This window comes from Podarcis cretensis, assembly GCF_951804945.1.
Source record: "Podarcis cretensis genome assembly, chromosome: 5".
In the NCBI taxonomy this organism is placed as follows: Eukaryota; Metazoa; Chordata; class Lepidosauria; order Squamata; family Lacertidae; genus Podarcis; species Podarcis cretensis.
In genome coordinates, this window is record NC_137174.1 from 43,906,356 (window position 1) to 43,921,426 (window position 15,071).

Below are 15,071 nucleotides of genomic sequence, written 5' to 3' on the forward strand. Positions count from 1 at the left end.
TACAGCCACCATATGTCTTTGTAAATGTGTATCACATGTCAAAGGTAGAAGACATGTATACGATTGACCGATGCAGGGCATGGTTCTCTTTCAACATGCAGGCGTATCTGCCTAGCCAACTGTCCCTTCTCTCTGCAAATGGCTATTGACTGTTGTGTGACCCAAGGGGAAAGGGAGGGGCATGTGGAACGTAATAGAGATATGCTGCTACAGAACCTCTTAGGGTTCTGCTCTACTTCTAAGTGCCCTCTCAAGGTATCTCAGCTCTTTGGAATGCCCTCTCTCTCAGCTTTGAAGAGCAGCTGCAAAGAATGATAGAACACCTGACTTCACATGTCAGAAACATTGTGAAGCATTCCGAAGCTTTTTTAAAATTAACATTGCAATTAGCATTGTAAGTGTCAAGAACTGCAGGGATTCTTAATAGTTTAAGACCAGTGTTCAGTCTCATAAACTGGCCTTGATGAAATCTTAACTTCAATACTTTAAGTAAATAGAAGAGAGTGATAAATTCTCAGGCTAAAGAATTTTATTGCTAATATCTCAACACAAGATTTTATTTAAAAAAACCCTACCTGAAAATTTTAATATATGGATCAAAAAGCCCAAAGAAAATGTGAAGCAGGCATATTTATGAACCTTAGGAGTATGAGCTAGTAGAGAAAATGCTACAGAGTATGCATGCAGTAGACCACACGTACCCATCAGAGCCTGGTCTCGAAGGTGCGCTGTCAGATGAAATGGAGGAAACTGAAGCAACAGACAGTGGCCTTGAAGATGAAGGCATCGTGAATGATCTAACCATGGACCTTGGCCGACTACCTCGTCTGTCATCCACGCTTGAGGGCTACAGAAAGAGCAAGTATCGTTTTTTTGTTGCCAGAACACTTCCAAATACATGGATGTTATAAAAGATGCACTTTTCTTTACGTGTCATTCATTTCATTCAGAAGAGTGAAAACGTTTTTCTTGAGGAAAGGTATTTTGAAATAAAATTATATTATTCAAGGCCACAGAAATTATAATGCTATCATTCATTCACGTGTATATGTAGCCTTTTAACCAGAGTGGCTAGCCTGGTTCAGATGTTGCTGAACTACAACTCTCATCAACTACATCCAGTGTGGCCAATGATCAGGGATGATGGGAATTGTAGTTCAGCAACATGTGAAGGGCCAAAAGTTAGCCACGTTGCTTTAAACAACTGAAATAGATAAAGATGTTTATTTATTTTATCTAGTTAATTTATATACCACTTTCTATTTCAACAAAACTCTCTAAGTGGTTTATATATTTCATCAAAAAGGAATCAATATAAGAAATACAATATGAATTCTACACTGAAAACCAAAAAAACCAACAACTACTCCTAAATCCACAACTTGCCCCCCCCCCCCAATATGGATATTTATCTTTTCCTCACCATCAGGCTCTCACCCTGTAGGGAGCCTGGTACACCACCAACACACCCGATTCTTACTACCTCACAGGGAGAACCCCAGTCAATCCAGCAAAATAAATGACTTTACAGAAGCACACATATTAGTACTGAGGCACACAAATCTAGTTTCACAGATGGAAGAAACAAGAAAGGCAGAATTTACAGTTCTGAATATTTATTCAAGGTTTGTTACCCATTAATAACTAATATATGCACAAAATAATTGAATTCTGCCCACAAAAATAGGAACCCCATGCTGTTTGATCACAGGTAGATTTTCCGCCCTGCCAACTAGTAGGAGGCTGGTGCTGCACGAAGACAGACAGAAGTGATAAAACACTATGCGTTCTGACAGAGCTGAGCTGCAGATCTGTGTGAGGCTGAGAAGATAATATCTGGATATAAGCATAGCAGTCAAATACCAGAATATGTTAAAATGTTCTACTGAAACAAGTGACATATAAACAGGGCTTATATCAACGTCTCTCTTCTCACAGGGAGCACATTATCATCTAGGGCAGTAATTTTATATGCTTTCTTGTGGCTTTTCCAATGTTTTCAAGTTGTAAGAAAGAGAGATATTCCAACATGTAGGGCTGGCCCAGGACATATTGCCACTTGAGGCAGCCTCCTGCCCCTTCCTTCCCTCCTCTTCACAGCTACCTGGAGATGACCTGGGGGGGAGGGGGGGAGAAAAGGAGGCCAGAGAGGAGCAGTCACTTCAGATGGCAGCTCCAGGCCTTACTGCTAGCTTTGCTGCCCCCCCCCCCTGCACCTGTGGCAGGTGGCAGTGGCAGCAAGCACTGTGTTGCTCAGACCTGTATCTGTCACCTGAGGTGGCACTCCAAAGGTTATGTAGGTTTTAATAAGATTAAACATTGCTGACTGCTCTACTCACTATGAATTATGCACAGTAATGAATTAAGCTCTATATTTAAAGAATACGTAATAGAAATGGGTTTCCAATTTTGATAAGCAGCCCATCCAGCATGGCTGATACCGCTATAAGGGAAGCTGTTTTTCAATTTTCAAAAAAGGAAAGAAACAAAACTATACAATCAAGATGTGTGTAGCAAGACATTAGTGAGACTTAAGAAATTTCTAATTGCATACTTGGACACAAATTATATCAATTGTGACGATAACGTATCTCTTAAATGACAGGAGGGTCTCATTATTTTGCCTAGCTTCAGTGTTCATACATGATTTGTGTGGTTAATAAAGCTTGAAAAATCTACTCCTCTGTGTGGGACCAAATACACAACATATGTCACAATGACAAAAGCAGAGAGAGCAATATTGAGCTTGTACACTCAAGATTTACAGTTATACATTTTCTGAGAAATTTTGGAGTGCATATATATTTGTTTCATCATAAAGTGTGGAAGGGGGAATAAATTACATGAGCACTTCTATGTTGTTGTTGCATTATAAATTCCATTTCAAATATGCAGCTATTCCAAACAAAACATCCAAGACCAATATAAAGGAGTTTTACTTAGTTAACACCCAAAGCGTAAAACCAATAAAGCCACTCAAACAGGCCCGATGCAGATATAATGCTAACTCCCTGGAAATGATATCTCACAAATTTTATTCCTTGATACCTGCCTTTGACTTCAAAGGGTGGATGCTTCAAAAAGGTGTCAGATACCACCTGAGGATTTAATCTCATGACAAAATTGTTAAAAAATGCATACTGTCTTGATTTTAAACCAAGCAGGTCTCTCACAGTGAACCTGAAAAGTATACTGTAAAATCTAATGTTTCTGGTTACCTCTTAGGGTTTATATTTGGTCACTCTTACATACTTGAAAATGTTGTTATGTATACTAATCTTTTCACAGAATACTGAAATGTCTCCTGCAAGCACTCCTGACTTCAAACTATCCTTCAACGAAGAAACTTCAAAGGAACATTCCAGCATGAAATTGCTTAACCATTATTTATTTATTTCGACCCAGCTGAAATTGGGGTTACCTATCTCACTACAGAGGGACGCGGGTGGCGCTGTGGGTTAAACCACAGAGCCTAGGACTTGCCGATCAGAAGGTCGGTGGTTCAAATCCCCGTGACGGGGTGAGCTCCCGTTGCTTGGTCCCTGCTCCTGCCAACCTAGCAGTTCAAAAGCACGTCAAAATGCAAGTAGATACATAGGTACCGCTCAGGCGGGAAGGTAAACGGTGTTTCCGTGCGCTGCTCTGGTTCGCCGCCAGAAGTGGCTTAGTCATGCTGGCCACATGACCCAGAAGCTGTACACCGGCACCCTTGGCCAATAAAGCAAGATGAGCGCCGCAACCCCAGAGTCGGCCACGACTGGATCTAATGGTCAGGGGTCCCTTTACCTTTTATCTCACTACAGAATGTAATTGTCCATTTCTTAATGTTATGCTAGCTTCCCAGCAGACAAGTCTCCAGAAGGGACATGGATAAGGCAGTGTAAAGGTTGACATGCTCTTGCCCTGGCCTCCCTGCAGCCTTCCCATCTCCCTCCGATTAAGCAACAGTGAACCACCTGTTGGGAGGCTAGCACAACAGCTTCACCCCACACTGTGAGTTGCTTCTGCTCTGAACTTACCCAGGGGAACCTGGGGTCATCAGATGTCACTGGACAACAACTCCCAGCATCCCTGATGACTGGCCTTGCTGCCTGGGGCTGATAGGAGTTGGAACCCAACAACATTTGGAGGGCTACACATTGCCTAACCCTGTTGAATAGATTTGGCTCAGCACAGAAATATGACAAATCTATTGCTTACTACTGGTCTTTTGGTCCCACTATGTATATATTTCTCTTTTGACCCATTTAAATGTAAATATATAATATGCAAACATATAAACATATACATACGCCTGCCAATTAAAGACTTTATCAGACTAAAGACTGTCCTAACCCAGGAACATTTATGCCACAATAAACTGAAAAGATGTTAAGATTTTACAAGCCTCTGTTGTTTTTGCTACAACGGATTATCATGACATGGCTATCGCCAAATCTTTAATTGAGTTGATTGATACTCTCAAAATACTAGAATTTAGGCCATCCACTAAAGCTGAATGTTGGAAGATTCAGGAGAAACAAAATAAGTACTTTTTCACACAGTGCAGGAGTTAAACTATGGAATTTGTGGTTGTAGTAATGAGTTTAGACCAATCCACAGAGGGTAAAACTATCAACGGCTTCTAGTCATAAGGGCTGTGTATTGCCTACCTCAGAGGCAGTAAGTGCAAGTGGAAGGAAAGCAGTTGTGTTCATGCCCTACTTTCAGGTCTCCCATAATCATCTGTTTCGCCACTGGGTGAACAGGATGCTGGACAAAGTCTTTGATCTGATCCATTATGGCTCTGCTTATGTTAAGTATACCTGTGTGAAAGCCTGTTCACAACTCCTGTCTTACTTTTATGGATGTTTTAATAAAACACTGAATTTCACTTGACGGTACCATTGATTTTGTCATATTAAATAGAGATGGAACTGGGTTTAAAACAGAGCATCCTCTGAGAGGATAGAGACCTATTCAGCCTCAGAGCCCCTATAATAGTGCAGAATCTACAGGGAAACAAAAGGTTTAACATTATTTACATTTCCCATTCTAAAACCGATATTTTATGAGAACTACTTACAAGACTCCTGACACCATACTGCTTTTCAACTTTTTCTTTCAGTTGCTTAAAACAGGCTTCCATCCTCTCATGAAATGGCCTAAGTGCTTCTGTGACTTTATCTCCATGAATTCGGATGCCTTCTGTCAGGAATGGAATCTGAAATAGAAATTTATATTTCCATTAATTTTCCGTCTTGTGTCAAAAGAACAAAAAAGGAGCAAAACAGGAATTTCATCTTAACATATAAGGTGCTGTGGAATTGTAACACCTTTGAAAAATATACAAGAACATGCACAATCTCACTTTTGCCTCTAGCGACTCTTAGGGGGAAAATGAGTTTGTGCAAGTCTGTGCAGTTGCCAATGTGGTTAGTCAAGAAACCCCACAAACACCCAGATATTTACAGTTTGGGCATGTTCTTGTTCAGTTCTTTGTCTTTTAAAATAAATGGAGTCATCACATTTTGAGATGCACAGCTAAATTAATCAGGATGAATAAATATTCCATTTATATTATGCTCAAAAGAATACCAAGGCATACCACGCCTTAAATCAGCATGCTGATGAATGCCGACGCTCAAGCTACACTATTAATGTCAGCTCCAACAGATTTCCAGAGAATAAATAGTAAAGAAACAAAGCCTGCTTCTGGTTAACAAATGCTATTTAAGACCCTTTGCACCACACTGAAAAACAAAACAAAATGCTCTACTGCATTTTGTGCACATCAGTATTTGTTAATAAAATGCAGAAAACTACGTGTTCAATGCTAAACCTAAATTTCTAATCGGAAATTGGTTTTCCAATATTTTAGAAGAGGGAGAGATAGAGATGAGAAAAGGCAAAATTATTCCTTTTGTATAATTGAAAATAATCATTTATGTGCAGGGCTGCTGTCAAAAAATACCCATGCCAAGGTAAGATTACATAATTAGCTCGTATGTGGAGATGTGACTGACCTTTAAAATGTTTTAAGAGTGATATTTCATTCCCAAAGCTATAGACCTCCTATTAGTCTCTTCTCCCTCAAACTTAAAAGTGGGTGGGTGTTGAAATCTTTTACCAAGATACACAGTTTTGGAGTTTGATATTCTCCACAGCAATCAAGCTAAGAGGCTTCTGCTTAATAATTCATAATTAAACCATAATACTGATTAAAAACAGATTCCCACCCCCCCAACATCGCTGAACATCCATCTAAATTAGAAAATTTACAAGTATGGAAGACAATATAACTGAACTGAATTTTATACAAATTCAATGAATCTTGTCAGGATGAAATCCTGAATAAAATTTGTTTTCTTGACATTTAGCAGCACACAGCTGCTGCTTCTCTTGGCACTTTTGAAGGAAAAGACCAAAGAAGCACAATATTTCAACTGTAGCCACGGGTATTTATAGCCCATATGGATTTGTCCTTGGCAGCAGAAAAAAATAAACATTAAAATTGCCACTTTGATTAGAACTAATGAAGCATATTTTTTGTTAATCACCAAAGAGCAACTTCCAGCTATCTTCCATATGGCAATTAAATACAGGGAACCACAGTTGTGTTATTTTTGACCAGGAAAAGATAAGCCACAAGAGAAGCTAGCTTTCCTAACGTATTTGCTGCAGGGTCATTCCTGACTTTTATGGGTTTAAAATATGATAAATGATGGAATGTGACATAAGTGATGCAGCCCACTTCAGAAAATTATCATGGAATATATCTGCTAAAGCAATATCAACACGTTGATGCACCGGACAATCATGAAAAATGTTGCACTATTGTCATTTACATTGAAAACTGCATGATTTAGGATTTGGGGGCCATTGTTTTGCTTATGTTACAGTGGAAAGAGCCAGGTGCACTGGTCAGAAAAAGGCAACTGGTGGCCTCAGGGTCTAATTCGGCCCTGGAATAGATCCTGGTTCAAATAAACCAACTGAATGTAAACCTCAGCCATGGTGTAGCCAAAGGATTGTTAACTCCCTACCTATCAGAAAGCCCTTCCCATACTGTGCATGCTCTCTCAGTCACAGGCAAAAATATGAAGCTTATAATAAGGAGAGAACTCTGGCAACACCTCGCATTGAGGAGGAGTAGAGGTTTGAAGAAAGCATTCACCTTTTCTTCCTTGGAGACCACGAGACTGAATCAGTAGGGAGAGCCAGTGCTGTCAGTCTGCTTGACAGGCCCGGCCCATCCATGAGGTAGAGAGAAACAGCTGCCTCAGGTGGAGGAAGCCATTGAGGTAGTGCTGCCAAGGCAGCACCACGATAGGCACTGAACTGCACTGGGCTTTCGCCATACCAGATAACCACATCTTTACATAAGCATTTATTTGAAGTTCTTCCTGCTCAAATGGTTCGCCACGTGGAGCACGCTCCATGCAGTTGGTGCTGGAAATGGCCATTGCTGCACTGCTTGGTTGATTAACTTCCCCTTGCTTTTGGGCAAAACGTGTGGATGGGAATCATGCAAAGGAATGTATTCATATCTGTGGGGTGGGAGGATGCCATGGCATTTTGTCACATTTTTGTGAAGCCACCAATTAATTTAATTAGCAATTTAAACTAATGGCACTTTTTGCCTTCTGGAACAAATGAAATAATTTACAGAAAGGTTTAATTCTGGACACTCTGATGTGGCATTTAAAACTCATCACCGTGTCTTCCTAGCTGCAGCAATATCAAGGGGGAAAAAGTTTGCTTCTATTAATCTGGTTGGTTTATGTTTCTTAGCTTTAAGCAAGAAAACATGGAAATGCACAAGAGAGGTGGAAATGATGTGCATCTGTATTAAAATAAATGTGTATTGTTAAATATGCAACCTTGCAATAATATACAAATTTTGCTAGCACGCTAATTCTCTTCTGGGTAAACAGTGTGTCCATGAGCACTATTAAACTTCATTTTTAACATAGTTATTAGGGGCAATGACACAGTGCTGACATTAAGTTAGTCTCCCGGGAACAAATTATTTTTCTCTGTAGGAATGAAAACTCCTAAAATCCAATCTGTTGTAAAAGCTTACCAGGGTGGGGGAATCAATAGAATTTCAGAGGACCACACGAGTTTTTGTTCAGCAATACTTTCATGGTCCATAGAGAATTTCTGAATATTATATCTTAGCTTTCTTCAAAATCTAAAATATAGGCCTCTGGAAATTTAAATTATTCCTCTTATAATAAGGACACAACTGAATATAAAACAACATGAATGTAGCAGTGTTGTTGTTGTTGTTGTTTTAAAAAAGCAGTCAGTCACATCTGTGAAATGCATCATAAAATTATCCTGAGGCCAAACACACAATATTTGCATATAACTATACAACAGATGCTGGAATGAGCTTTCTAGTTTTCCTCCCTAATACATTCAGCATTTGACAGTAATAACAGCAATCCTTAACAAAAAAAAAGACTACTGTACTTGAGCTTCACAATTAAAAAAAGAGAGATCCAAAAAAGGTACTGCTGCACAATTTTCTATAATTAATACTATTTTTCTTCATAGTCTTGCAAGGTGACCAGTGAATGAGAGGAACATCTTACGGAATCCTCTTCTTTATATACACAATTGAGCAGATGAAAACAGGAGTTTCAGAACTATCCTAGTCTTAATCTAGGTAGGTAAGAGGCAGTGCTTTTTCCTTTCCTCTCTTTGTTAGGATCAGTTGTGATGGTTACCAATTCCATTTTCCATCACAGGGACTGACTCAAATAGATACAGATACATGAAAGAAATATCGGCTGACTGGACATCCATGATTCCAGTTTCTGCTTCCCAGAGGTGATTTGGGCATATGTCCTGGCTGAAAAAGCCTGACGTTGTGTTTATTGAAAATACTGTCTTGAGCAGGGGGTGTAAACAAAGATGCACTGGATTTGAAGTTACTTCATTCACATGGCTGCATCCTAAGGAACGCTTGGATTATTCCATGTGGAACAAACTGGCTAAAGTACAACAGAGTGTTTTTTATTAATTTATTTCATAAATACACCACAGTTCTAGGAAAAACCTCAAGGCCATACATCTGCCCCACTCCAGCTATCAGTCCCTAATGCTTCAGTCTCCATCCCATAACTTTGTTCTGCATCTAGCACACCCTTGGCATAAAATAAGAATTTCAAATTGAATGTGAATCTTTAGTCTGGTCCAGCCATCCTGCAAGCTCCAGAGTGAATATTTACAGCAGAACTTTTAAGCTACCATACCTATCACTTACCTTTTCTTCTTCTTTTGCCCCTAGAGGTAAATCAGTCCCAACTGGGAGGAAATGCCACACTGAACTAAACTATACTATGATAGTTTCTAAGCTGAAAGTTCCAGTGCTCTCAGATCTTTAAATTGTGAACTTAACAGCAGGAGATAAAATTGTGGGTTAATAGTCCTAGTCACATTTGGGAGTATAAAATGACAAACTATGTCAGACACAGAAAGATGAACTTTAACTCCTGTTTCAAGGCATTTGAAATGCCATAGAAACATATACACTGGAGTGAATTCTTTGATGCCTGAGTTTTGTCAAAAATGACAGCGGGCTGCCTTTGAATGCCACTTGGTTCCTTGACGACGTCATTTACCTGCCATGCGATTAGGTCCTTCAATTTTTCAATTTTTTCATGATCTTCTGGATGGTCATACACATATTTTTCAGTAAAAAAAGCCTAAGGGGGAAAAAATGTCATTTTACAGAAGAAATAATACATTTGACAATGTAGAAGAACTGATAAAAAGTGAAAATACTTATTTAGCCATTTTCATTAGAATATGAACTTTTCAAACTGGAAGTGATATGCAGAAAAGTAGCATTGTTGAAATAGGCACATAGGTGCGCAAGTGTGTTTTCTGTGCTAACTGGCTTTCACTAGTGTGTGGGAACCAAGGAGCTGAGAAGGGTGTGCCAGTACAGTGGTTCTCAAACTTAATCTGTTCCGGGAGTCCATTTGACTCCCGAAACCATTTGAAAACCAAGGCGTGGCTTCCGATTAGCTGCAGGAGCTTCCTGCATTTAAGCAGAAGCAGCGCCTGACGTTCAGCTTCCGAAAAACATTTGCAAACCAGAACACTTACTTCTGGGTTTGCGGCGTTCGGGAGCCGATTTGTTCGACAACTAAGCCGTTCGAGAATCAAGGTACCACTGTACAGAATTCGATAGCACAAACAGGAGTGGAGGGAAGTGAAGCCAAAATTGGACACTTCCCCTAGTCCTCATGCTGCCTACTCAAAGCCAGGTAAGCTGTGTAGTTTCGGAGTTTGGAAAGGAGGTGCGAGGCTCTGGCAGGATCCTAGAGCCCCTCAATCTTCTCCCCCCAAGCTGGGAAAGTGCTAACTAGGCTTTGGGAAGCAAGAGGGAGGACTCTAGGACCCTGTCAGAGCCTTCACACCTCCTTCCCAAAGTACAGCACCTTTATGACCCAGGTTTGAGAAGGCAGAACGAGGGCTGGGAGGGACATCAAATGCTGCTGTGGGCAGCCGAAAAAGGCCTCATGTTGGATCTCAGAAAGCTTGAAGAACAGAAATAAACCACAGATGCTGCCCCAATTGATGCTTATTCAATGTGGGTGGTTGTTGGTCCCCAGCTTCAGTGATTCTGAGAGGAGTGGATTGGCATTCTGTCCCTTCCCTCAAAAAGATTGTTACAAGAGGCCTATTTTCAGAAGTATTTGCATTAGTAAGGATTTGGAATGGTTCCTAGAAAAGACAAATATCCTGTGGATCATCCATTAATTTAATAATTAGATACACTTTTAGTATATATAAGTTCTAGGTTTCTCATCGCTGGAGAGCCAACATGGTTACACAGAGAACACTGAATGAACATACCTTTTCATAGTTGGTGAAGCCACCCATAACCGCAGGATCTACAATGCCATTTAGCAGCATTGACAAAGGATTAATAGGGAGGTTTGGATCACTCAAATGTTGCTGAACCATATTGTTGATTTTGTCATTTGTTAATTGCATGGTTTCAATTGCATTTTCAAGTGGGCTGATTTCAACCTGAGACAATAGCACACAAACACAAAAATCATTAGAAAAATAATTACATATTGGCCTAAATTCAACTGTCAACTGATTTCAAAGTAGAATAATGTTACTATAGTTTCATTTCAGCAGTGAGAACAAGAACTGATATTCTTATCATTCTTAAAACACCAGAATGAGCACACATTAAGCCTTGATCCACATATAACATTTGCATTTGCTTATGAAGGTATTCACTCAAACAGGCCCTGCAGGGGGAGGGGGCAGCCGGGGACACTTGTCCCAGGCCACCTGGGTCCCCCCACCAGGCACCGGCTGCTTTTTTGCTTGAGTTTATAACTTTATTCTAATAGGACTCTTGGCCGGGCCTCTGACAAGCTCTGCATGGGCTTGCACTTTAAACAGCAACACCACCCAATTTATTAAGATATACAGCCTGGTCCACCTAAGACTCATGGCAGCTAAAAAGCAAATGCATTACATCAATCTGTTTAATCTTAAATCACATTACAATGCTATTACTTAGCTGAGCCAAATCCCACCGTCATAGCAGCCTCCAAATAAATGTCTTATGACCCTGGACTACATTCACCTGTTGACAATGTGACTTGTATTTAGAATGCTTGCCATGCTAATAGAGTTTTTTCAATTTTGCAGCTCTATAGACCTATCTAAGTTGCACCTGGGTGGGTCTATTTCCTCCCACCTCTAAAGAGCCACAAGGCTGTACTCTTTTCCTATTGAGGTGCATTATGCCAGGTGATGTTTGAAACACTAAAGAATTTCTAAAGTGGTTTGCAAAGCAGCTGAAAAGCAGGGAAGAAATGATTTGGTCAAAACCCTATTGTAAGAATCAAAAGGGGGTTCTGCCCATGTCACCAATGACCGTTTTAAAAAATCAAACAAATACTATGAGAGAATAGAAAGGGGTTAATTGGAATGTGTAAAAAAATGCAAGTCTGTATTTGATTACACTCATTTGCATAAACTTTACATAAGAACACTTCTGTCTACCTATCAGTAACATAACGCATTTCTGAAAGGCACTTATAATCAAATCTTTCTAACTGTCACTCCTACACCTGCACTCTGATTACATCTAACTTGCCTTAATTATCATTTTTTAAAGTGTGTTTTGTGCATTATTTTGCAATGCAAAGTAATATGACAAACAGTTCTGTTGCATTTGCCAAACAAATCTCTGCTCCTCACTGCTGCATCTGACACCGTTGATTTTTAAATGTGGTCAGTATGGGGCATAAATTGAGTTACAGAATGAGTAAAGCCTTGCACGCTGTCCTTCCAAGTGAATGCTGCTTCTAGTGTGCTCAATAGTGTGGTCAGAACAAAGCTACGTAGATAGACAGACAGATTTAATTTGTCTGCTGCATCTTCAAAAATAACAAAGAAATACGTTACTATACAGATTAAAATGCTGCGGTTAAATATGTTGACTAGACACTGTACATAAACATCAGTCATTGTAAGAACATGAACAGAGTATTTCACATAATCCTGGTCAACACCCATTGTTTCCAGTAATACTGGGGCATGTGCACAATTAGAATTCCGACATGTCTCCCAATAAACACCACCCAAAGGCTGGTTCTCACCATTGTCAGGTTCATTACAATGCCTAGTCATGCTAATTGTACTTCCATGTAATTAAATCTAATCTAATCCTTTCTCTCACTTCATCAGGTTTTTTAGGAAGATCTATACTGGCAAACCAGAGAGAGGGGAAGACGGAATGACTAATGAAAAAGCTGTTCGGACAAAAGGGTTAATGAGTTCAATGAATGGTTGGGAGGTAAGCAGGACTGAGCTTGCTGGCCGCACACCCAATGCTGCTGACATCTTGCTGGCCACACTTCGCAACAGTCATGAGTTTGGCACCTTGACCAGCTTCCTGCTTAAATGGAGGAGCTGCGCATATATGTACATAGCCCCTTCCCTATACTGAACATGTGGCCATGGCTACTGCATGTGATCCCACCCATGCCTCATGCATTCAGTGTAAACGTGAGGACTCACATCTGAACAGCCCCATAGAATTGATCTGTCTTTGGGTAAGATCAGTATAGTGTTCCAGGGTTCAACCTGATCTTGAGCTCTCAGGGAGTTCTAGCATAAAGTTATATCTATCAACAGAAGTTTACGACCAAATGATAACATATGAAGAAAGTAAAATGTTTCCACAGGCATGGCCAAGAATAATTTGCTGGATTAGATGGGCCTCTGGTCTGATCCAGAAGGGCGATTCTTACATGCTTAAAGGTAAAGGTAAAGGACCCCTGACAGTTAAGTCCAGTCGCAGACGACTCTGGGGTTGCGGCACTCATCTCGCTTTACAGGCCGAGGGAGCCGGCGTTTGTCCGCAGACAGTTTTTCCAGGTCATATGGCCAGCATGACTAAGCCGCTTCTGGCAAAACCAGAGCAGCGCACAGAAACGCCATTTACCTTCCCGCTGGAGCAGTACCTATTTATCTACTTGAACTCTGATGTGTTTTCAAACTGCTAGGTTGGCAGGAGCAGGGACCGAACAACAGAAACTCACCCTGTTGCAGGGATTCGAACAGCCAACCTTCTGATCAGCAAGCCCTAGGCTCAGTGGTTTAGACCACAGAGCCACCCATGCCCCTTAAATTTCACCAATCTGAGCCAGCAGTCTTGGGGTTGCTGACCATCTCCATTAAATTTGCATGAGATCCTGGGCTCAAAAGATTTATTAAATGTCCTATACTTATACATTCTCTTGAGCTACAACTTCTTATGTAGCACCAGAACCATCTCTGATTATTGACTTCTGCTGATTTCCCAGTTTCTTTGATCCAGTTCCTCTTTATTGCTCTTGGTTCCCTCTCCTGTGAGTTTTATTCAGTGTAATCCTGCTTGGTTTTGCCAGCTGTTTCTTTCACTCAAAGTCTTCCAGCCCTCTAGAACTCACTGTAGTACTTGTCGTATCATCTTGCCTTATATTGCCTAATTCTGTCAGCGCTTCCTGCCCTTCTTCTCATGACTAAGAGTAATGGATACCTTCTGGAACCAGACAACCTTTTCCAGGTTAGTGGAAAAATATAAAAACTGTCTAAAATCACATGGTACCTGAATCACTGTGATGAATCACAATACTGTGAATAAAAATATATGTATCTGACCCACCAATGTTCTCTGGATACCTTTTAAATCCACAGACTTTGTTTAACTGTAGTATCATAAGATTTGAGAGATCATTTGGCATTGCAACAGTATTTCTGGGTATTAAATGATCTTATTTAATCCATCAACACAGATATTATAAAGAGATCACACATTTTCAGCCAACTGAAACTAAGCTGTCTTCTACTTCTTTCTCAAACAGCACATTTCTGAAACGAATGTTTGATATCAAGGAGAAGTCATCTCTGAATCAGACAGTACTGTCTACGAATGCCATGGCTAAAAGTTTAAGAGTGCCTTGGTAAAGACTTCTGGTATTTAATATTTGATTTCCTTACACTAAGCATAGCAAATGGCAAGTTACTTCTGCTGTTTGCTTATGTCTTGATTTATTACAATGTAAATCTGTCTGTGTTCAAACTTTCAAGTCAATGTTTATCTGAATCCTTACCTCTCTCTTCATTGCAAATGCAAACAAATTAACCTGGACAGCATAATGTGTGTGTAGTCATATGAAATTATATGTTAATACTCCCCACCCCCCTTCTTTGAGCTACAAAGAAATATAGACAGGTGGCTGGTGTCAGGTTGGAATTAGCAGAGTTTTAAATTTAAACATAAAACGCTTGCAATAAATTATTATAATAACTGACTGCTCAAGATTCTTCCCTCTGCTCCCAACCTACCATCAAGGGAGAGGTGTTTCCAACTACTCCAACCTTTGCCTTTGGAAGTCATATACCAATCTGCTACAGGAGAGGGACACTGAGCAACATCATGGGAGGGCTGTTTGTAGGTTTAAGGTGAAACTGTGCAGCTCCCTTGTTATTTTTTTGCACTGGATGTTGCATGTTGTTTAAGTAATTTTGTTATATTTATAGTATTGGAGTGT

At 40.1% G+C, this 15,071-nt stretch overlaps 1 protein-coding gene across 2 annotated transcripts in view; it reads right to left on the reverse strand.

The window, feature by feature from the left end:
* Positions 1–15,071, reverse strand: part of DOCK1 (dedicator of cytokinesis 1) — a 361,208-nt gene that overhangs the window by 17,625 nt on the left and 328,512 nt on the right. For both annotated transcript variants that reach the window (XM_079977122.1, XM_079977121.1), the window contains exons 45-48: positions 10,858–11,034; positions 9,615–9,698; positions 5,066–5,203; positions 702–847 (exon numbers count right to left, since the gene is read on the reverse strand). In XM_079977122.1, the coding sequence (XP_079833248.1) occupies positions 702–847; positions 5,066–5,203; positions 9,615–9,698; positions 10,858–11,034 (545 nt within the window). The remainder of the gene's footprint in view (positions 1–701; positions 848–5,065; positions 5,204–9,614; positions 9,699–10,857; positions 11,035–15,071) is intronic.